This window comes from Scaptodrosophila lebanonensis, unplaced genomic scaffold (genome assembly GCF_003285725.1).
Source record: "Scaptodrosophila lebanonensis strain 11010-0011.00,11010-0021.00 unplaced genomic scaffold, SlebRS2 tig00000024-arrow-pilon, whole genome shotgun sequence".
Classification (NCBI taxonomy): domain Eukaryota; kingdom Metazoa; phylum Arthropoda; class Insecta; order Diptera; family Drosophilidae; genus Scaptodrosophila; species Scaptodrosophila lebanonensis.
Window position 1 is genome coordinate 4,005,679 of NW_022060538.1, and position 23,361 is coordinate 4,029,039.

At 39.5% G+C, this 23,361-nt stretch overlaps 5 protein-coding genes across 5 annotated transcripts in view; 3 read left to right on the forward strand and 2 right to left on the reverse strand.

Moving 5' to 3' along the window:
- Positions 1 to 56: 56 nt before the first annotated feature.
- LOC115620576 (BTB/POZ domain-containing protein KCTD9) lies at positions 57 to 1,404 on the forward strand. The gene is made up of 4 exons (XM_030513877.1): positions 57 to 627; positions 693 to 781; positions 840 to 991; positions 1,079 to 1,404. The coding sequence occupies exons 1-4, from the start codon at positions 103 to 105 to the stop codon at positions 1,282 to 1,284; spliced, it is 972 nt and encodes a 323-aa protein (XP_030369737.1). The 5' UTR covers positions 57 to 102; the 3' UTR covers positions 1,285 to 1,404.
- Positions 1,405 to 1,700: 296 nt separating this feature from the next.
- LOC115620575 lies at positions 1,701 to 6,472 on the forward strand. The gene is made up of 7 exons (XM_030513876.1): positions 1,701 to 2,162; positions 3,702 to 3,872; positions 3,943 to 4,143; positions 4,213 to 4,727; positions 4,794 to 4,862; positions 4,940 to 5,159; positions 5,227 to 6,472. The coding sequence occupies exons 1-7, from the start codon at positions 2,081 to 2,083 to the stop codon at positions 5,613 to 5,615; spliced, it is 1,647 nt and encodes a 548-aa protein (XP_030369736.1). The 5' UTR covers positions 1,701 to 2,080; the 3' UTR covers positions 5,616 to 6,472.
- A 504-nt stretch (positions 6,473 to 6,976) lies between these two features.
- LOC115620625 (serine/threonine-protein kinase 32A-like) overlaps positions 6,977 to 23,361 on the reverse strand; it is a 49,176-nt gene continuing 32,791 nt past the window's right edge. The window contains exons 2-9 of the mRNA XM_030513954.1: positions 12,566 to 12,930; positions 11,801 to 11,856; positions 10,915 to 11,080; positions 10,620 to 10,690; positions 10,412 to 10,538; positions 8,780 to 8,905; positions 8,402 to 8,583; positions 6,977 to 7,925 (exon numbers count right to left, since the gene is read on the reverse strand). Coding sequence (XP_030369814.1) covers positions 7,296 to 7,925; positions 8,402 to 8,583; positions 8,780 to 8,905; positions 10,412 to 10,538; positions 10,620 to 10,690; positions 10,915 to 11,080; positions 11,801 to 11,856; positions 12,566 to 12,620 — 1,413 coding nt within the window. The 5' untranslated portion in view covers positions 12,621 to 12,930 and the 3' untranslated portion in view covers positions 6,977 to 7,295. The remainder of the gene's footprint in view (positions 7,926 to 8,401; positions 8,584 to 8,779; positions 8,906 to 10,411; positions 10,539 to 10,619; positions 10,691 to 10,914; positions 11,081 to 11,800; positions 11,857 to 12,565; positions 12,931 to 23,361) is intronic.
- On the reverse strand, positions 11,904 to 12,477 carry LOC115620627. The gene is made up of 2 exons (XM_030513956.1): positions 12,221 to 12,477; positions 11,904 to 12,166 (listed from the first exon to the last, which is right to left on the reverse strand). Exons 1-2 carry the CDS (start codon positions 12,374 to 12,376, stop codon positions 11,942 to 11,944), a joined length of 381 nt encoding a protein of 126 aa, XP_030369816.1. The 5' UTR covers positions 12,377 to 12,477; the 3' UTR covers positions 11,904 to 11,941.
- LOC115620626 (ubiquilin-2) lies at positions 13,984 to 15,500 on the forward strand. Its single transcript, XM_030513955.1, has one exon. It carries the CDS (start codon positions 14,083 to 14,085, stop codon positions 15,331 to 15,333), a length of 1,251 nt encoding a protein of 416 aa, XP_030369815.1. The 5' UTR covers positions 13,984 to 14,082; the 3' UTR covers positions 15,334 to 15,500.

Below are 23,361 nucleotides of genomic sequence, written 5' to 3' on the forward strand. Positions count from 1 at the left end.
TCTAAACATCCACCAGCTGGTGGGTTTTCATTGTTTGCAATAAGAATAAGCGATCAGCTGTACCAACAGAAATAAGGGAAGTTAAAAATATTGCAAAAATAAATGGACAATGATTCAAAGGAAAGCAGTTCAGGAGCGCTAGAGTCCTTGAGTTTCCCTTCTAACAAGTGGGTGAAGCTGAACGTCGGAGGTAAAGTCTATACAACGACACTGGACACACTGGTTGGGAGAGAGCCCGACTCAATGCTAGCTCGCATGTTTCTCCAAAATGGAGCAATGCAACCCAGTGAAAAAGATGAACAGGGTGCCTATTTGATCGACAGAAGTCCACGCTATTTTGAGCCGATAATCAATTATTTGCGACATGGCCAGTTTATATGCGACGACAATATAAGCGTAAAAGGTGTGTTGGCCGAGGCACGGTTCTTTGGTATATATTCTTTGGTAGCACATTTGGAGGAGCTTTTGGCGCAAGAAGATCAACCACTAGATGATAGGCCACTGACCCGCATGGATGTTATAAAGGCCATAATACAGACTTCTGTAACCACAGAGCTCCGTTTCCAAGGGGTAAATCTTTCAGGTGCTGACTTGCGCAAGTTAGATTTTCGCAATATTAATTTTAAAGTGCGTATCGTTATCTGTGAAATTCTGTTTTATAAGTATGTAACTATCGTTTTAACTATATGTAGTACGCCAACATGTCGCACTGCAATCTTTCCCATGCAAACCTTACCTATTGCTGCTTAGAACGGACGGACCTTCAGTACGCCAACTTGGAGTATGTATTATTTATTATTTGTTAAATTTGTTTAGTTTTTTTATTTTGCATATTGCAGGTGTGCCCAGTTGGTATCGGTGCGAGGATTATGCGCAAATATGGAAGGGGCAAATTTACGTGGGTGCAATTTCGAAGATCCTACAGGAGTTCGCACAAATCTGGAGGGAGTAAACCTTAAAGGAGCATGTCTGGAGAGTAGTAATATGTCTGGTGTGTAGCAGAACATACTAATAACAATTTAATATAGAAATTTCACAAGCCCTTAGACTATACATTTTTGTGATTTTTTTCTTACAGGTGTTAACCTGCGTGTGGCAAATCTCAAGGACGCAAATATGAAAAATTGCAATTTGCGTGCAGCTGTGCTTGCTGGAGCCGATTTAGAACGTTGTAACCTGTCCGGTAGTGACTTACAGGAAGCCAATTTACGTGGTGCTAATCTTAAGGACGCTGAGTTGACACTGATGGTGACGCCATTGCATATGTCCCAAACTATACGTTGAATTAAACGTACATACATACTATATATGACCATTTCCAAATGGTTCGAAAAGGATGCTGTTTTATCTGCAGTTGCAGAGAATATAATACATATACATATGTATCAAAGCTACCTTTTATAATCTTAATTGTGATGTCTACGATTCTGCGGTTTTTACTTAATATTTGTAAATATTTAATACTTCGTTATTTATTGGAACCTATTATAAACTGAATTTAGCCGAAGAACTGTTTTTTGAAATTATTTTTAACTTAGTATTTTCTTTCAGTCGAGCATGGTCACTCTGAATATGTTAGAGATGGTATCCTTCTTAAGTTTAGTCTGCTTCCATCACTACTTGTGCAGTAATTTCCTTCCATTTCATTTTCTGTCAACACAAATTCAATAGCAGATCAGATTGAGCCCGTCATTCCGTTGCAAAGTGTGTGAGGGATTGTACGTTAGTAAATTTATTTTTTACGTTAATTGTGCTGCATTCGTTTGATTGTGATTAGTTTATTTTTCACTTAAAACTACACTAATCGAACAGAAAAAGCCGCTTTTTGCGCTCTTGCCAATTGTGTGTGCTAGACAGAGCAAACCATAGACTACTCAAGCGGCTCGTTTGTTTCGCTTCTGCTACTTGCAATAAATTTCGTCGTGTGAGAAACGTGGTGTGGTTTGTTGGAAGAAGCAGCCGGAGAAGTTGGTCGTTGCTTTGCTCTGTGTAATTAAGTTGTGTAAAATAGTGAAAAATATTTGTATTAAAGAAAAAATACAACATAGAGGTTTAATACACAACTAGGAAATAAAAAACAATGGAAAATCAAAGCAACGCAGCTCCAGCTGCCGCCGCCGTGGAGAATGGCGCCACTGCAGCGCAGGAAGTATCGTCGACAAGTAAGTTGTAGTGGTAAGGGGACAAAAAATAGAAAAATCTTATATTTGCTTGTGCTTGTTCTTAGCTGGGGCGTTTTTTTTTATGAATATTTGTAATGCAGCGCGCGTATAATCCGAATTTTCACGCTAAATGCCATACTTTTCCAAAGCATTAAAATTGGTTCAAGGGCATAGGCGCAGCTGCAGTCTCCGTGCGATTTTTTTCTATTTGCGGCCATATTTGAAATTTGACGTAGTTTTTTTTGCAAACTTGTCAAAATTGCCGCCATATTTTTTTTTGTTCTAATGTAATTCAAACGGTTAATAATAATTTTTCTCCCTTTTTGGTAGGACTGTCATCCGTTGTCCAAACTGTAAAATTGACAGCGGACAAGCAGAGGCAGAAATAACAAAGTCGTGTTACAAATGTGTATACACATACTCATACATACATATGTATATTCAAATATGAAAATACATACATATGCATGCTCACTATTTTGTTGTTCGCTCCATGTTTGTGTTGTTGCCATTAATAATTACGTCATCGCGGTACGCATTCTTATGCTCAACATGTTTAATGTACAACACCAATTACCAATTTGAGCACGATGATAGTGCTGCTATGTGATTCATTCATATTCGGCGCTGGCTTTTTCTCTTTTGTGGTCTTGGCCCATTTTTTGTAGTCGAACTAATGTTAATGTCATTTTCTATGCAAACCGCTTGTCCCTACAACCTCCCCTCTAGATCTACACACATACATAAGTATAAATGTACATATTAATTGAAAAATTCGCGCGTTTTGATGCGCTCATCGCCAAGAAATGTCGCTGTATGTGTGTGAGTTGCGTGTGCATGAGAGTGTTTGATATATGTACATATGTGTGTATGTTTATGAGAGTTAATGTACTTTAGTGTTGCCAACTTATTGGTCATGCGTCAATATCGATATTTTAATGTTTTCCAATTGGCTTTTTAAACACGCACACGTAATTGCGTCCGTAAATAGTGTATAGTCGTCCAATACGCCGTTAATAAATATAGTGGCTCACAAATCGTATGAACTTTTTGCTGCTGTTACGCTAGGTGGCAACTCCGATGGAATTTCTGTGTTTCTGTGCTGTATTTGTTTAATATAAGTGCTATCTTGATGTTGGACCCAACTATGTTTTCTTCTTTTTTTAATTTGGGCCCACGCCCGTTTAAAAAGGCCCTAACATAAATAGGAACACTTTGTCAAACATAAAGAATGTGTGATAACGTGCAAGTGTGAAATTAGGGGTCAGCGATAAGACTGTCATGCAAATCGAATGAATTTGTTGCATCTGATTTTGATAGCGATGCTTAACGGTTCACGTGTAATCTGCTTGCCAGCCCTGGCAGCAGAGGAGCCACCGTAAGCAGATCATCATAGCAAGCTGAAGCATTATACTTGTTTGGGTATATTTTTAGCTTCATACGCCATCCATCAACAGCCACAGAAACCTAGATGAAAACAAACAAAAAGCAATAGGCATAAACATTTACATTATTTCACCTTTTACGCTACTCCTGCAGCCCAGCCCGCTGAGCCCACAAAGCGCTCATTGCGCGTGCAGACCTGGAAGAAGATTCAGGAGGGTAAGGTTGGCATTGGTTTCAACAGCATATTTAATCGCATTCCTGCGTTCGTGGATGCCGATAAGGCAGCTGGATTGTTCATTCAGGAGGAGGAGTTCAAGAAAGCACGTAAGTTGAGATTATATATGCTCCCTCTTTTTGAAAATAATCCCTAACATGGTTCTCTTTGCACATCCAGAGCACATCAGGGTGAACATTGATCGCGCCTTGCACGATTTTAAGGAGAAGGCTACGTTGGCCAATAAATCGGTTTATTTGCCAAGCACACGCGAGTCATCTGCGGTTTGTTTAAAGGTAGATGTACCGGTGGATGCCACCGAGGAGCAGAAAAAGGAAGCTTTGCGCGTGCAGGACATACAAAAATACCGTACTGAAATTGGTAGGTTCTCTGCGGTCAGTTGTAATGAGAAGAGATTTAAGAGCTTATTATCCTGATTCTTTGACATAGGTCTTGATAGCAATCTGAAGCTCGATCTTGTGGTTATTGGCTCCGTGGTTGTTTCACGTGATGGTTATCGCATTGGACGTGGCAATGGGTTTGCCGACTTGGATATTGGATTGCTCATTGAACTGGGAGCCATAACACCGGAGACAGTTATTGTAACGATTGTGCATGACTTGCAAGTGGTGGATTCGCTGCCAACTAATCTGTTCCAGAAATACGATACACCTGTGGATTTGATAGTTACGCCCACCGAGATAATTCGTGTGGCCAAACGTTTGCCACGTCCCAGCGGAGTTTTCTGGGAGCTTTTGTCCGAGCGCCGCTTGAAGATCTTGCCTGTACTGCAACAACTCAAGGAGCAGCAAGAGAAGGGTGGCAAAACTATAACCCTAAAGGAGGAGGACACCGATGTTGAACAGAATCAAAACAGTAGACGCCGCCGTGGACCACTGCGTCGTCGCTTCCAACGAAGACACCCAGGACGCACCACCTCACAGACTGACAACGAACAGCAAGGCGTAAGTGTGGATTATATAAAGCTCTACATTAGAAATTTTTTTAATGCGATTTTGTTTTAATTTTAGGAAAATGTGCAAAAGCGCACACAACGTCGCAACAGACGTTTCCTTAACCGCCGCAGGCGTCCAACTAAGGTATGAATTGGCTTGATCAGCCACAGTAAGGAGTAATGTAATCATACTATGTGTGTTTGTTTTCTTTTTCGTTATAGTCTGAGGGCGATCAGTCTGGTGTTGAGGGCGGTGCTAAGAGTGAAGATCGCAAGTTTGATGAGGCTGGCGGCAATGAGCGCCGTCAGAAGAAAATTAAGCCTCGTCCGCCTCGTGATTTCTGTGTTAAATTGACAAACTTGACGCGTGAAATTCGCGTTAAGGATTTGAAGTCGGAGCTACGCAAGCGCGAATGCAACCCGAATGCAATCACATGGAAAGGTAGGTTTCACAATAAAATAACATTTCCTAAGAAATTCCTTTTTAAGACCAATACAATTATTTTCAGGTCACTTTGGCAAGTGTTTCTTGCACTTTGGCAACAGAAATGGTACACCAAGCACTCAGGATGACGTCGATAAGGTGCTTAAATCGTTGAACGATCTCTCGCTTACTATCACCACCGGGGGTGGTGACTCAACAGCAGCCGAGGGTGGTGATGTTGCCTCGAAGGAGGCACCAACCGAGAATGCAACTCCATTGCAAACGAAGACCATTAATGTCAATGTGGAGCTTATTAAATTTGGCGCCAAAAAGGGTGGTGCTAATGCTGCCGTTGGCAATGATGGCGATGAAGTGAATGCCGGCGGAGCCCTCAACGGCGAAGGTGGTACCGTAGGTGGTGGAAATGATACAGGTGCTGCACGCATTGAGTCTGTCGATACCACCACGGTATAGTATGATCAAGCCGTAAATGCAGCTATGAAAAAGCTGCGGCGGATTACCGCCGACAGCGCTGCGCTTGGAGTTCAACGAAAAAGAGTAACATTTTGTTTAGAGAATACCGAAGAGAAATGACAACAATACGCGAACTCCTCAAAAAAGGCAGAAAAACAAACATACAAAAACACACAAAGTACACAATTCGCTCACACCCCTACACAAAAATCATAATTTACAGCTTGTAGTTTCTTCTCCTTCATTCTAACACAACAAACCAAAACGACAAAAACAATAACAGCGAAAACTTAATTTTCAAACACAATTTTCTACACACACACACAAAATTAGATTCTTTTGCATTTGCAAAATTGAAGGAAAACAGGAAAAAATATTTGCTACTGACGCTTTCTAAACAATTGCATTTGTTTTTGTTGATAAGAAAACAAAACGAAAAATTCACTAAAATTGTTCATGAAACTTAAATGAGAGATACTCGTTCCACAGATTCAAGTGGAACAAAATTTCAACTTAATTTACATTTTATAATAATAAATCCCTTCACTAACTTGTTCTTCTGACTTTGCCAATGTAAACAATAATTTCTCATTCACACAATTTCTATTCTCACATGCCTGCCTCTTGTGCAACCTCGCACTCGTCCGCTCTTGTGATCCTATAAAGCAGTTGAGCTGCTTTTGTTTGGGCCCACCACGCAGCTACGATGCGTCGTTTGCATTTGTTGGAGGCTCTTGTTTAGAAAGTTCAATTCATTATTTAATATAAAAACGCAAAGGCCCAAAAATGTGCAAACAAAATGAATTAACATAAAACCTATTAACATGTTGCATTTTTGCTGAAAAATGAATATAAAACAAAAAAAAAACTATTTGAATTTGGTTAGTGTTTCCCGACAAACACATAAATACCATAACATACAACATCCATATATTTTAACAACATGAAAGAAAGAACAACAAACGCGTGGAAACAACAAAAACAACAACTTATATTATACAAAACATAATTATTTACTCTCTTTTTTATACAAAGAAAAAGCATTAAAAAAGAACTTATGTGAAACATGAATGAAATATAACTTGAAATAAAAACTTAAAAAAAATGGAAAACATGGATGGCGTTTTATTCTAAATCGCTATTTACGATTTAATTTTCCTATTTTCGGAGAGATCAGGATCATAAGGAATGTATTTTTGTAGTCCAATATCCTCTACTTACTACTTATCTCAATTTATATCCACTCGAAGTTAAGTTATTGGTGCTGTGTTAAGTTCTGATATTATAACTCAAAGAAACGTATATACGTCAGCTCGTCATTGATTTGTGCACATTATATTTATTTTGATTTTTTGCTAACATCTAACAATATGTACAAAAGGAACTTAAGCACTAGGAATATCTTAATATTAAGTAGCCATTATACAACTATGTATTTACAACATTTCAATTCAGCGCGTGTTTTGTGGTAGATATTTGGAAACAATTATGTATGCGATAATACTTATATTAGGCTCTTGAAGTTGCTGTCTGTTTTGGTTCGGGCTGAAACCTATAGTGGAGGTGTGTTTTGGTGCCTTGAGGTGATGGGTCGGTTAATTCGTAACTATTTTGCACTAATTGCATTGAAATCTTGGGGGGGAAATTCGTTTCATTTTAGCAACAAGGTAGTGGAAACTTTCATTTATGCGATGGTGCTGCTGTTGCTGCCTGGTCCGTCTTGCTGGGAACAACAATAGCAGTTGCAGAAGTGGCTGCATTCGTACCCCCAGCCCCCTTAGTGGGCGTCGATGTGACGGCTGACTGCGGCGATGGTGTGCGATCTATAAATTCAATGCTATCACTTTCTTTCGATGGTTTCGTAGCCGCACATTTGGCGCAGGCGGCTGCCACTGGCGCCGAGGGCGCTGCTTCTTGAATAGGTGCCAAACTATTGACTATTGAGTTGGCCATGGCCAGTTCCAGCTCTCGCTGCCAGTCGTTTTCCTTTTGCTCCATGGCCTTCCGTTTGAGCTCCTTGTACCGATTGTACACAATGAACTCCTTTATGAGCACAGTCTCGGGATCGCTGTCGCGTTGCGCTGACCGCTGCTTAGCCAGACGCTTCTTCTTTTTGTGCAGCGGGCGGGTCTCCACAATCATCTCCTCCAGTTCCAGACAGGGGTCGCAATTAAGATGATCCTCGGGTGGCTTAAATGTTGGTTTTGTCTTTTTGTCCAGCACGTGTTGAAAATCGGTGTGTCGCAGCAATGGGGTCTGTTGCAGCTCCTGTTGGGTGCTGATCCGTGCACCCGGATGCACACACAGTAACTATACAGAGAAGAGTATATAATTATGTATAGAGTTTCAGTTGGTAAAGCTAAAGGAAATTAACTTTTGTTAGGAAGATAAAGTCATTCTACATTTCACATGGAAGCTCACAAGTAGCCGGTATGGTAACATCCTATTAGATATGGTGACACTAAAATAAATGGGCTCAGGATAATCTGGAAACCAGTATTGGTTATTCCAGCTCTTTTACTTTTTGAGATCCTTGGGTTTATACGGACATACACACGAAAAAGACTACATCGACTCGTGTTGACTTACTGATCAATAATATGAAAAAATGCTCTAAGGCAGCTTAAACTTAGATCCTTTAACTAAAAGTACTTAATTCAAGGGGGTCGCTATCAAATTCAGAGATACAATTTTATTTGCATTCTTCGCGAGACTAAGCCTACAGTGTATTGTCATTTGATATACCTCTTTGTAAAGAGTATATGAATATGTACGCTTATGCTTACCTTGGTCAGCAAATCGATGAAATTGCTGCCCCAGTATCTGGGATAGTGTACGGGTGTGTTTAGGATGTGTTTGATCTCCACTAGGGGGGTGTTCGAGTGCACGACAAACGGGCGTGTATTTGCGCGCATTTCATAGGCCACAACACCCAGGGACCACCAGTCCACCGGAAAGCTATAGCCAGCTGAAAATGAAATTGGAAAAGAGAGGAAACGAATGCTTTCAATTTGTCTCGAATTGTTGTTGCTTTAGCATGGCGCGAGTTTAATTTGATTTCCGCCTTAGCTCTCTTCCGCTCTACTCGTACGTACGTGTTTACTCTATTTCCTACTTTTTTGTTTGTTTTGTTTGCATTTAGTTTGTTTTTTTATTCCGCTTACCAACTTCATCTAACGCACACATGAACACCTCCGGCGCCATGTATGGCTTGGTCCCCGACATACTGCAGGCTAGGCCATCCTTCTGAAGTCTCGTTGCAATATTAAAATCAGTCAAATGAGCGTGTCCTAAAATTAAGCGCACGTACTTAATTGCGATGCCTTCGTTAGAGAGTTTATGTGTGTGTGGGTGTGTGAGTGGATGCTGTTTTGATTTTAAGTGGATTTTTGCTAGTTCTAGCTTTGTTTTAGTTTCTGTTGCAACGTGTTATTTGTGTGCGCGCTAGCCTGAAAATTATTGCCCATTAAGCGCAGCGTGTTTTTAATGATCAAGTTGGCGATACACCCACTTTATTTTATAATTATAGATGAATATATTGCACTGAAACATTTTGAAGGGTTTACAAAACAGGTTCGTGAAGGTGGGAGATGGTTGATACTGGGGACCGCTTGTTAATGCTCCGTAGAAATATAAAGAAGTCTTTACGGAAGTTAAAAAAAAAAACGGAGCTCTGCTCTGTGCTTCTCATGCGGAGCACTTAGTTGAAGCCACTTTAAGCACCAGGATGATTAAATCATATTGATTATTTAAACTCTAAACTCAATGTTAAAGTAAAACCACAGTTCTCTATCTAATAGAAGCCATTTCAAGCACCAATATCTGCTTTAATCATGGAATGGAACTTAGGTGGATTTGTTGAAGTTTTTTCATTGATCATATACATAAATTATTTTTTAAATGCATCGTGCTTTTTTTAAATTTGTTGGCCCCCTCCCTTGGTAAAAGCTACATACGCCCTTGTATATACATATGTGTGTATAAGAATGAAATCGATAATTAAATAATAAAAGAATGATATACTGTGTAGCTTCAGAGTTCAAGTCAACGTTCTATCCGGCATATCAATATTTTGGATCGCAAACAAAAGTAGAAAATTTTTGATTATCTACAAGTCTATATGAAAATGCTTGTAATGCAAACAACGTATATATAATACTCTTATATTTTTTAACAAATTTTAAATTTTCAACAAGAATATATCCTTCAATTTAAAGTTACTACAACAGATATGCACATCTCCCCCGTGACACACAAATACTAAAATGAGCCTGTCTCATGTCTCAATCAAAGTCGACCACACACATAAATTGCCTTCTGATATGCTGGCTATACCTTATGCCAGTACTCCGATGTCGACTCACCGCAACACATCGAACTGTCAACAAAGACCGCATATGGGTTGCGGTGTACACGTATGTATATATGTCTCGTATATACTCGTATGAATGGCAAACACGCATAAATGTATAATTTCAAACACCTGGCTAGACCGTTGATAATGTGATGTGGTTGGGAAATGGTTAAGGGGGGTAGGTTATGAATAATGCGTGCTTGTTGCGAATTTTCACTCATGAGAACCCCAAAGAGATCCACTTGAGTGTGTGTCAAAACTTTGCATGAATAAAATCAATAAATGCTTCAGCTTGAGAGAGCAACAAACATTATAATGAATTATGGTGGCAGACCGTGTTCGGACACTGTTTTGGTAAGAATTTGGCTAACAGCAAAGTTTGTAAGTCGCATAGCTGTGTGTAATTGTGTGTGTGTGTGTGTCTGTGTTTATGCGTTCTTACCGGCATCATCCAATAGAATATTATCCGGCTTGATATCCCTGTGGACAACACGCTGCGTTTGCAAGTACTCCAACGCACTACCCAGCTCGCAAACTAATAAGGCCACGCTCTGCTCTGAAAATTCCACCTGGTGACAAGCAAAAGGATGTGACATCGTTAGTAGGCCACCGACAGTTGTGGGGCTATAAAATTTAAACAACTAACTTACCCGGTTTTGTAAATGATATCTTAAATCACCGCCTGTCAACAGGTCGCAGACCATGAATAAATCTTCCTCGTCTGTAACGTGTGATAAAGGGATACAAACGTACATAAAGGATATATGGGAATTGTGAGGAAGTATGAGGAAGTGTGTGTGTGTGTGCCGGCTCAAGAGAATATGTCGAAATGCATGAGGTTAATTTGCATTTTGATTGCCAATCAGCAAGGACGCGTTGAGCACCCGCCACAGGTAGTCCCATATAAATATATGTATATATAGTATGCATATATATGTAACTTACCTTGAAAAGAAAACCATAAATTTACAAGAAATGGATGCTCCAATGAGGCGAGCAATTCAACCTCTTTTATGACCCCGCCAAGAGCACCGCGCGATTCGCAAGCTGACCGGCTTACATATTTCATGGCATACAAAATGCCGCTATCACGTTTCTGCACAATGCACACCTGCAATTATATATATTGGTCCAGATGTAGTATATTGAAAAGGCTCTATGACAAGCAAGATAGTCAAAAAGCAAAGCCCTAGTAATATCCAAGCTGTGGTTTCACAACCTTTAAATATAAGATTCATATTTGAAACGAGAAACGAGATAACCATCTAATGGCGCAAAACCCTATTTATCTTAAAGTTGTGAGTTTTCTACTCTGTACCCGAAGGCTAAAAAGGCTTATCAGGTTTGTGGGTAGTATGTAACAGGGAGAACGGAGTATCTCCGACCCCATAAAGCATATACATATATTCAGTTTTAAAAAGCTATAATTAAATAACAAGTATTCGTCTCTCCAAAATGTAGGGGAAGAAAATTAAATATTTGTAAATCCTGCTTTGAAAAGATTATGTCTTTTGAGAGATGAGATTTAATTATAATATTCAATGCATTGACGGACAAATAATATATTTTATTTATGAAGCATTCAAATTTTATTTCGATATTTTTGTTTCGTCAAGTTTTCAGAATCACATAAAGTTTTCAGTTTTAATCTAGTGCCAAAAATTTGAAGATTGCATAAGCAGTTAGGCAAAAACTCTATTTAAAACAATATACAGGTATTCACTTTCTGAATTGTGGTGGCCCACAATTCTATTCGAGTCATTGAGCTAATAAATTGTAATTTACATCAAAAGGAAATATCTAGGGGCTCTACTCCTGTTGCACCACTCACCTTGCCAAAGCTTCCTTTTCCAATGGCCCGCAGTATTTGGAAATGATCAAAGTTGACTGCAAATGACACAGAACAAGGGAAAATGAAAAAAGTCCATTAGCTGTAATTTAATGAGACACTTTTTATTGCCCCTCTCTCACACTACACACTGACATTCAACTGAGCCGCGTTGCACGGAGTCGTGTTTGCGGCAGGTGGCATCAACCGACGTGCCGGGAATATTTTGCGCAGCTCTCGCTGCCGGCTTCGGCTGAGAAAGAAAGGTGGTCGAGCGTCGATTTGCAGTTGCTGCAGCTCGGGGAATGTATGGGTCAACAGCGAACTAAACTTGTCAGCGTCCACATTGTTAAGTCTGAGGATGCGTAGCTGAGCACGTGCCTGAGTCAAGAGAAATTCAAATTCTTGCAATTCCATGGGTACCTGCAACAGATTCAACTCGATTTTGTGCAGCCGCCTGTGCCACATGCTGCCCAGTAGCGACCGGATGGACGGATAGGCCTGAAACATGGCCACCTGGTCAGGCAGCCTCAGATAGGAGAGTATAAGCAGCAGACACAGATCATCCAGTTGCTCCATGCTGACAAGCTCAGTGAAGACAGAGCTTTTATGTGAGGGCGAGCGTGGCGGCTGGCAATTTAATTTTGATTTTTATCGAAACTACATTACATATAATTGCGTATATATTCCTATTTGTAAATGTAATTAAGAGGCTACTGGGATGAGTTCACCTGCCACTGGCACCCACTGGCCAGACTACCCACTTACCATCATCATCGTTGAGCAGACTCGTATCGGATCGGCTCGAAGTATTGGCGCCCATAATGCTGTTGTCCCTGTCGCTGCCTCTGTTCCAGCAGCTGCATAAATGTGGCCTGGGCCGATGCGTTTTATTAGTTAACCAATACACTCGTATCACAGAGGGTCCGTTTAACCTCCAGCCTCGGTATTGTTGGTCTCCTTTTAATTGAAATCGAATGAAATTAATTTGGGCGTAATGGAAAGCGGCCACACGCTTGTTAGGCAAACAGAACTGGAAATGTACGGTCGAGCCGCCGTTTTGCTTGTTGGCTTTATTTGCTTGTATCGCAGTTGTTGTGGGTAGTTCCTATTGTTCAGATTCCCGCTGCATGCTGCAATTCAAAGAGAAATAAAAAAAAAACTGTGAAAGCCATTTGCCTTTATGTTTGCCATCGAATGCATGCACTCGTATTTTTGTGTGGGTGTGGGGCGGGGACTATGTGTACGTGTGTGTGTGTGTGGGTAGGAAAATCCAATTCCTTGTAGATTGGTATAAAAGCCAATCATCAAAGTGTTCATTTAATTAAGCTCTCTGCTCAAGTTATACTTGTATTGGAACAAAGGCACAAAGATCAAATTATGGGATCTGGACGGTCATGCAAATAATTTGTAGGACGTATAATGTTACTTCAATTATTAAATATTAAAATTTCTATATTCGGGTCTGTCCCAAAGAAATGTTCAAACCACAATAATCCAGCCCCCAAAAAAGAAAAACAAGTGTGCTCTTTATTTTGCATTCTTTTTCAGAGTATACAAACCAACTTTACAGATAATCGGATGAATCATACAAGAATAGAAATGTTTTTATCTTGCGTCTGTGTGAACATGTTTATGGAGTAAACACGTGTCAAATTGAATTTGTTCTTCCATTTAATGAATGCCTACAAAATGAGCCAGCATTGTGGACAAATTAAAGTTATGAATACAAAAAGAAAACCTTTGCGGAATATGTATTGGGACAAATTATTTCAAAAGCTTCGAGAATTTGATAAAGACGCTAATAAATAAATAAAAGGAAGCTAAAAGTCAGGAGCTGGTATGATAACATATACATAGTATGTACATATACATACTTGTATATTGTATGAATATAAACCAAGCATATGGTATTTCGTTAGTCTACGCATATTTGTATTGCCTTACGGCCTTTAACCTGCAACATCTCGGAAATCGAAAGACTGACAAGTCTTGGTAAGTGTATGTTATGTAAGTTTTATAAGTATAGTAACAGTGTTGCTAAACAGCTTCTATCATTCAATATATTAACGTCGTTTGTAGTGAGATTTGGATTTTCGCTCAAATACGTACATTGTTAATCAGAGTTTGCATAATTTTTTAAAACACTCAATGTCAAACAGCTCGACGGCTGATTTACAATAAATAAAAATAAAAACACATTTTCAGAAAGTTGTGTGTAAAGGCATTACATTTCTAATCCATTTTCATTTCGGTCTTTCTTTCTTCTAGCTGATTCTGCCTGAATGGAGACGAAATCAATCGACATCACTGCCAAGACCAGTGGCGGACGTTCGGAAATTGTTTCTCTGCGCCAGAACGAGCGCATCTACAACTTGCGCGCACTGGTCGCAGTTCGCTTCGAGGAGGCCATTGACAAGATCCTGCTTGTTTATGGCGGACAGTTGCTGCGTGATGTGGGCACCATTGCCTATCACGGCATCACATCGGGAGTTACTGTGCATGTGGTGTTTCGTCCACTGCCCAAACCAATCATTTGTGTTGGCCTCGGACTTGCCAGCAGTGGGCGCCGCAGTGGCAGCAATACTAAAGCTAACAGCGACAAGAAACCGCAAGAAACAAGAAACAAGGATCCCATGGATCCGCAGTTTGAGAGCTTGATAGCGGCCAAGAGCAAGCTCGCCTGGAAGCTCTTTCTCGAAAATCCCGGCGTACTCCGCGAGGTACTGCAGAACGACATTCGCTTCAAAGGCATCATCGAGGAGAATGCACAGTTTCGCTATTATCTGAACAGTGATCGAAATTTGCGTGAGATTATCTCGGTGGCTTTCAATCCGGCCAAGGTGCAGGAGCTTGGGCGTCGCCGCGATCTCTATATGCTGCGTATGGAGTCTATGCCGGGCGGCTACAAGTTACTCGATCGCATCAACAACTTCATGTGCGAGGCCTACGAAAATACTGTGGCCCTGCGCTATCAGCGCGCTGGCCGCAAGACTACGAGCAACGTAAATCCGCAACGTGGATATGAGAACAATGAGCCGCTGCCGAATCCCTGGAAGCCCAAGATAGGCAGCTACTTTGACGTCTTCGGCAGAAAGGATGAGCGTTTGTCAGCCAGTTTTAGGCAGAAATTCGAGCAAATATTACGCTCGCGCTCCGATGATATCTGGAACTCTGTGGCCGCAACACAATCTCTTAATGGACCCATTTCGGCGGAGCGAATCTTGGAGTGCCGTATGCAACGACGTCAGATCAAACCGATGCTGCCACAGCAGCCAGTAAAGCGGATTGTGGACAAAGATGCCGGTATACCATCGATGGCCACATCAAAGATGAGCAATGCAATCCCGCTGAACGCCTTGGAGTATTTACCTAGCCATTCTCTGGGATTCTGGGAGCAACGTTTCAGCTCGCAAACTAAAGAGCTGGACAAATTAGGATTTTCAGATCGTCATCGCAATATATCCGCCCTTTTGATAGCATCGGGTAACATCGAGAATGCTGTCAAACTGTTGGAGAAATGGAAACGCGTCTAAAACACACATACACCCACGCACTCATACGGCATTTCTTGCATTACCCCTCAGTCCTTAATCTGTTGGGTAAGGCGCCGTCATCTGAGCAACAACTACAACTACTATTCATCTTGTGAGCAATCATAAAAACCATAGCAATATATAAATATAAAAAGATATGCATATAACTCGTTGCCAGTGTCATTCTCATTGCCATCGTCCATCTGCTATGGCTGCTCCACATATTTTTCATTACTGTCAGACGCAATCCGCAAAATCGTCCTCCCTCCAGCCTGGACCTGTCAGGCGTACAGCTAGTACTACGGAGCCCATAGCCAAAGGAAAAGCGCATTTTATGATTGATTGAAACAATTTTGTTATGCCTGGCAAAGCTTTATAACTATTTGCTCAACTCTAGAGCATGCCGCAGCCGCTGAATCCCTCTTGGGGCTGCACTGTGCCACCACTAGTCCGCCCATCAGCCATCCATCAATACGTCTTTACGTCTAAGCCCGGACATTTTCCATCATCTGCAAAAATATGACACAGTCCTTCAGCTCAAATCTCCGATGGCTGAATTTTTATTATTGAAAACATATCAATTTTGTGGGTGCGTGTGTGTGACAGCAAAGATGTCGCCTGCAGATACACCTGAACGCACACCTAGATCAATACACAAGAGTTGAGTGGGAGCGAGTAGGGAGTGCGGGGAACAGCAATTTAGCGCTAGCGGTAATAAACGAGCCCGAATGGTCACCCTCCAATATTAAAAACAAGAAACGAATGCTGGAGTCGAGTAGGCTTAACTCTTAAATACCTCTAAGCCATTTCCACAAAAACAATTTTTTTTTTAATTTTTACTAGTTAGTTTTTATACCCTGTACCCAAAGGGTAAAAGGGTATATTAGTTTGTGCCAGTGTACATGTAACACACAGAAGGAGGCGTGGCAGACCAAGCAAATCAGGGTGACAAGACGAGTCGATTTGGATGTTAAAGTTGCAAAAAATAGAAGGTTGTTGGTTCTTAATATAGATATGCTTGCTTGGAATTGGATTTTATGTACATTAATTAAAGGGTATACAAGAGTTTAACTACTCGGCAAAAACTTCTTTTTCATTTAGCTAATTGCATTTGAACTGAAAACGTTTAAAATGCTTCAATGATAACAACTAAATGAATAAATTTGCTAAAGTGCACTTTTGCTAAAAGCTATTTGTATTGTTTACCTAATTCTAACCAAAAATGCTATCGTAAAAGCTTTGAAATTTGATAAGATAATACTGTCTGGGTGGCTGGAGGGCTGCATGTGCACTAGGACTTATCGCCAAAGCCATTGTATCTCGATAGCAGATGCATATAACACTTCAATTTCATTTATTTCATAAAATGAACCACACCAATAAAATTGTATCGTTACATTTTTGTTTTGCTTTTCATTCTGGTGATTTATGGGTTTTATTTGCGTACCACAAAATTTTGTTGTAACCAATATTGTTGAACACAATTTTGTTTATTTTAGCATTTGCAAAAAAAAAAATTGCAAAAATACGTCCACTTTACCCGATTTATTTTTCCGAAACTATGAATGTTTAAAATGTATCCCTTCATTTTCTTTTATGTCTTCACACTATACACATACATAATAACGCTTTCGAATTACTAACAATTTTAATTTATTTTAAATAAATCAACTAATTGTGCTGTCAGATACTGATACTAATAAAATTGTATTATATTACAATAAATATATAAAATAATATTACGTTATAAATTCAACATAAAAGTTAAGAAACAAAAATAAATGTAAATACGTTGGGGAAATTTATTTGCTATTTGGCCAGCTATGCCTCGATTCACAGCCAAATGTGGTCAGAGACAATATACATATCCGCTTGAAAATATCCCTTACTGCTGTTTTTTTTTTTATCGACATCCCCTTCAAAATTTAATTCATCAGATTGATTGAAACTCTTGATAGTTCAAAACTCTATATATTGTGTCGGAGTGTGATTATTTTGAGGAAGAAAAATCAATTCTGTGTATTTATATATTTAAAAGAAAAAACCAGTTTCATTTAAAAAGCAGCTTGCAATTTCTTGCTATTTCTGGTTTCTATGATGTACTTAAAGACTTTTATACTTTTTTTCACTGAAAACTTTGTTAGTGTTGGGAATCATGGTAAGAGTTGAATTAATTTCAGGGTTCTGTTATTTGATTGATTATGCAAAACGTTCATTAAAATGCAAGTCTAGAGACCTTTGCGACTGAAAAAAGGTGCTGCATACTTTAAGGCGCTGTGAAAGTGAACAATAAAAATTAAGCAATTTAACTTAAAGAGAACCTCATTTAAATGCACAAATAAAGCAACAACGACAACCATAACAGCAACAGAAACACTAAACATTTAACGAAAAGTGCCACCAGGGAAGCAACTAAGGCGACAAAATGGAGTAAAGTATGTGGCAAAGGAGCTGCACAGAAAATAAAAGAAAACACAAAGTGGAGAAGCAGGAGCAGAGGAGTAGAGGAGTATAGGAGAGGAGAGCAAATCTTGTTCTTGTGCGATGTTTTTAGACACTGTACTTGTACACTTATAGCTGCTTCATTACGCACAGAAGCAGTGGCAGCCGTGGCTGAAGTTTTTGCTGTATGTGTGTCCGTAGCGCTAATGCTGCGACACATTTCTGTTGCTCATCGGTTCTTCTGTTCGCAGAGTGCCTTCTGATGCCGTCAGCTTTTTTGCTCATTTTTGTATTTAAATATTTTATGAAAATGACAAAGTAAGTAACGCCAACGGGAAACAACTCACAATGGCATTGCTTAATGTGATTGCTGCAAGGAGGGGAATGTGGAAGGAGGGAAAGCGAAAGGGACGCGACTGTGGCTGTAGCTGTGGAGCAATGGCATTGTCATGTGTCACCTTGAAACGTTGACAGCACAGCCGTCATCCAGTCGGTCCGTTCATCTGTTGTCCGTCCCTCCCAACAATGAGTTAACAGGACCTGTTGTGTGCTCTTTGCCTCATGCGTCCACTTTCATCACGTGGCTTGGGTTGGGGTCAAAAAGGTTGTGTTTGCGGTCGCGGCTGTGGTCGCCATTCTGCCATACCCCTGCCCCTCATTTGACTTTTAATTCCCCCATTGAGTTACGTGAGTTGCTGGTTCTAAGAATTTACTCTGACTTCATTTAGCGAGATATGAAAAAATTAACATAAATGCTAGAGTCGCGCCAGATTCTAAATCCGCTGCACTAGAGTTGTGTGTAAACACGAGTGATCGTGAAGGGTCAAAAATGAGCATGAATTTCATGAAAGTATTTGCCGCGAAAACTACCTTAAATTTTAAAACTTCGTAGTAGTTCGATGTCCCAAAAATTAACATGAACGCACAAAACCACAAGAACTCACAAAGTATTTAATTTGCTGAAAATTAGGCCACGACCACAACACCCCATCGAATGAGTTTGTCTGCTTTCCGATATCTTGCTTTCATTGATGAATAGACAGGTTTAAATCGACTTACTAATCATGAATATACGAGTACATATATACTTAGTGAGATCTGCTAGACAATCGTTCCTACTGTTACAAATATACATACTTATAAGTGTAGCATGTCCTTTTAGCTTATGGGTGCAGGGTACAGGAGCAACTGGTAGATTAGGCAAGTTTTGTGTTATGGTAGGCGTGCTGGATTTGTTGTTGCTGGATTTAAAAATTTGCCACGATTTAAAGATTTCATAAGGCGTAACAAGTTGCTCGCCATAAAGTGACTTAGCGCGTGTTGGGAAAATTCAGTGATTGTGTTCCCATTATCCGTTGTAGACGTTTTTATTATATATTTATTTAAAACCGACTTATTTGATTTGAAGAACTGATAGGCCACTTAGCTCTTCGTACACTGAGGGATTGAAGAAGAGGTTGATGATTTCAATCATTCCGATTGAAATGCTGTCTATCTTATCTTATTTGATTTTCGCTGTCGGATTGATTCTGCTTAATTCGCACCTCCTTTGCGTTACTTTTCTGTTTTTGATTCACGTATAAAAAAGCTTTTTTAATTTATTAAACCATTATTTATGCGTATTGATATTTATTCAATTTGTTCAATGCTCAAGAATCTTTATTAGTTATCATGGTAACCTATATTCACAAAAGACAATGGTACAAAATCCACTTGTAACTTCAGAAGAAATAGTCTGAGCAACAGCTCGTAAGCCCCCTAATTAAGCATAATTTGAATTAGAAGACCAACCCGCAACTATAACAATGTAAACCCCTAAACTTGTACAACATATAAAAAAATATCCCACCTAAATTAAAAGAATATAATTTAATAAAAAAAGGCATACACATTCAAACTAATAAAGATAAAAATAAAGAAAAATAATATCTTAAATAATTTGATAATAAAGGATAAGTCTGTTCCTTTGTAAATAATTTAATTGCATCACAAAAAGGTTGGGGAATTCCTATCAAACCAACTTTATTAGGTCCCTTACGATTCTGGATATAACATAAAACTTTACGCTCTAACAACGTTAAAAAAGCAACACTTACTTATACACAAATAATTAATAATAAACTTCCAATTAATGATATCAACAATTCTATATAAAACAAGTACCATTTGTAATAAAAATAACATAAATAGCTTTAATCTTATTATCTACTTATTGCAAAATATGATTATGGATGACCAAGTAAAGAATGTTTTGTGATGACAGATTTGATAGCACACAGAGATTGGGGGAGAAAAAAGTTGTTGGTATAAAAGACAGTGGAGGGTAACTTTTTAGCTCGTCCTAATTCGATTTGATGGTGACAGTTTCTTTCACAGTATTTTACTCTCCAGACACCTAAACGATATCGGGCCTGCCTTTTGGCAAAGTTTTCTTTTCGTCTTGTGGAGTAGTAGCAGTAAATTTCCATAAAGATACAGGCATACATATACACGTATGCACACCAATCCCCTGGCACGTTCATATATCAAAATTTTAACGCAGGTGTGAAGCTGTAAAAAAAAATAGTAAAAGGTATAAGGAATGGCCACCAAGCAGCCATAAAGCGGATTTATGCATGCAGTGAAACATAAAACAGATTTCATTTTAACCCCACTTTGCAGTCTCCAGCGAGCCCCCATGCCCCGCCCCAGCAGTCGCATACATCAGCTCCACGAGAAGCTGCAGGAAAAAAGGCAAAGGAAATTTGAGAGGAATTTATTTGAATTTACCCGCCGTCTTTTGCTTTTAGCCAACGCATTCTTTTTAACAATACTTTCTTCAGAAGCTTTTATTCGCAAGTCTTTGTGTCTGTGCCTGTATGTGTGTATATGTGTCTGTGTGCACGAGTGTATTTTGTTCGCTTTCTTACTTTTGTTCATTTCCGTTATGCCTGCGAAGATGCCACTGGCGTTGCCGTTGCCGCCGCCGTTTCCAGTGTTCGAATGAGTGCTGAAGATTAAAGTAAAGTTTCAAGCGATTAACTTCAAGCAAAAGACAAGCCATCAACGTGTCATATCGCAGCCATCCATCCCTTCATCCTGGCACCGTTCCCGTCGGCATGGTGCTTAGCATTGCGTTTTCCACATTTCACGCCACAGTGATTGCCAAAAATAAATGGGCAGATCCCCAATTTGTACCGACTTCGCCTAATTTTATTTTCTGTTCCTTTTATTGATTTTACATAATTAACAATCGCGTGATTTGGGTAGCTGAATGGGAGCTCGTTTGCCATGGGTCGACGCTTTTTCTATTGGTCATGAATTTGAAGCTCATTTAGTACTAGTATTGTGGTGGGATTGGCATCATTTCCTTCATTATTTGTATTGTTTGTAATTGATAAATTAATTATACTTTTGAACGGTCGAAGCTACGGAAATGCTATGATTTTCATATTCAACTAACTGAGGAATGACATCAACAGCTGCACTAATTTTAATAGAGTGACTGGGATTATTTTACCAAATGTTATCAAATACCTCTACAGATCTCTCTAGTTTAACATTGGAACTCTCTTGACACAATTCTGTATATATAAGGTTTTCAAAAATAAACATATATTCTCTGCAAGTCTTTAAGTTTGTAGTAGTAAAAAAGAAAATCACTCATACTTAACGTTGTCATATACTCGTAGTAGTAGCATAGTCGTTTTGCGAGTTTCAACATTAAATATTCGTAAGCACGTTTCGCATTAATTAATTCGCATTCTCAAAGTGTGATCAATCTCACGACTTGTGGTTGCAGAAGTAATTTACTTGTAGGTTACATTTCAATTAACTGGACTAGAAACTAAGCAAGTGTTCTTCAGATCAGGTTTCAAAGCAGCGAAGCTCCCAAATCTGCGACTATGCCATTAAAATGCAAATTAAAACCACACCAGTCCTAACTTGTCTACTCAGTTGCCTTAACGAAGCGCCTGGACTAGCTCAACCAGCTTGTTATCGCGTCGACAACGCATGCAGCCATTAATCAAAGCCCATATAGGACAAACCCACTCTGCTCGTAGTGTGGAAAAAGCGTCGGTCATTTAGCTGCAGCTATTCAAACAAATGACAGGGCATCAATCAAAATGTTGGCACAATTTCGCTTCGTCTTTTTTATTGATTGTTCGCGAGGAGCTGTTGCTTGGTCTCGTTTTGTGCATATAAATTCTTAATCCTTGCCGTTGTCCGGGGGCGCAATTAAAAGTGCGCTTAATTAATGCCAAGCTGTACAAATTTTCATTACACTTTTTTTGCTTTTCATATTTATTTAGTGCCTTTGAGCAAAAATCTGTTGTTGGCTGCTAAAACTAATTAGACGGCCAAAATGGCGCGCAACTTGAAGCCGGAGGCGTCTGTGATGCCAACAGCTGTCGGGGCCCCAAAAGTGCGGAGTCCTTCATTAGGGACATCAAGGCGAATAACGAAAACGAAGGCAACGGAGAAGGCAAAAGGGCAGCAAATCAACATTGAAAATTTGAATTTTTCTGATTTTTTAACGTTGACGGGTTCAACACGCCTGACGGCCTGTCATTTCCTTTATGATAAGCGACAACAACAATACCCCCTCCACAAAGAAAATATAATAATTGAGCAGAAGGTTCTAATGAATTTGTCTGGCCTTAATTTAAAAACAACGGCAACAACAAAACAGAAGAACCGACACATTATTGAATTTTTAATTTATTTTAAAATTGATGGCTATGTTTTGCCAGCCGCCCATTGTTTAATAATGGCTAGTAAAAGTTTGTGCCAAAAAATATGGTTACCAAATTTGTATGCAAATATCCCATTTCTGAACAGTGGCACAGTAACAATTTGAGGAAGACAAAGTCACAAAAACATACGATGTCTGCTTATAGTTAACATTTTGTGACCCCTACTTGGCTTGTAGTAATAGACTTTGGACTGCTGCTGTCAAACAGGAGAAGACCTGAAAACTTAAGCAGTCTACCTTTAAATAAAGTCCTCTGACTGAAAGGTAAAGAAAAAAATGGAACTCTGTTCGAAAAAGATCCTGTTTCAAAGCCGCACTGTTTATTTAAATAAAACATGCTCGTTTAACCACTGTACAGTATTGTTGAGCACAATGAAGGATTGACAGTGTGCCAAAGGAGGTGCAAACGAGGAGGCCAAACTTTAAGGGGCTTGGAAGACTTCACAAAAAGATAACGACTGGCAACAGCTTTCGTTTTTCCCACCATCGACAGATCTACTGCGTTTCCCTTTTATGCTGAGTGAGAAGGCATTTGTGTGTAAAGTTGTTGGTGCGGGTGCGTTTACAACTTTATTACACAGATTACTTTATCATAATTCATTGAAGTGCCCACTGCTGTTGCCACGCCCCTACACTCACGCCCTTCGCCAACAGCGTGTGCACTTTACAGGATATTAAACAAATCTTTGACAGCGTCGCATAAGCCTCGTAATGAGCTCGTAAATCGCTACGTTTTATTGCATTTATATTTTATGCCTTTGCCACAATCATTTCATTTCATTTCATATAATTTTGTCGTTGTTGTTACTGTTGCTGTTTTAGGTTTATGGCGCTGTTGACATGTGCGCTTT

Coding starts and splice junctions, on each gene's coding strand:
- LOC115620627 (XM_030513956.1), bottom strand. CDS start 12,376: ATGGAGCAACTGGATGATCTGTGTCTGCTGCTTATACTCTCCTATCTG. Junction 12,167..12,220: donor TCGAGTTGAATCTGTTGCAG/GTACCCATGGAA, acceptor GCACGTGCTCAG/CTACGCATCCTCAGACTTAA.
- LOC115620626 (XM_030513955.1), top strand. CDS start 14,083: ATGGAGACGAAATCAATCGACATCACTGCCAAGACCAGTGGCGGACGT.
- LOC115620576 (XM_030513877.1), top strand. CDS start 103: ATGGACAATGATTCAAAGGAAAGCAGTTCAGGAGCGCTAGAGTCCTTG. Junction 628..692: donor TTCGCAATATTAATTTTAAA/GTGCGTATCGTT, acceptor AACTATATGTAG/TACGCCAACATGTCGCACTG. Junction 992..1,078: donor GGAGAGTAGTAATATGTCTG/GTGTGTAGCAGA, acceptor TTTTTCTTACAG/GTGTTAACCTGCGTGTGGCA.
- LOC115620575 (XM_030513876.1), top strand. CDS start 2,081: ATGGAAAATCAAAGCAACGCAGCTCCAGCTGCCGCCGCCGTGGAGAAT. Junction 3,873..3,942: donor GGAGGAGTTCAAGAAAGCAC/GTAAGTTGAGAT, acceptor TTGCACATCCAG/AGCACATCAGGGTGAACATT. Junction 4,144..4,212: donor AAAATACCGTACTGAAATTG/GTAGGTTCTCTG, acceptor TCTTTGACATAG/GTCTTGATAGCAATCTGAAG.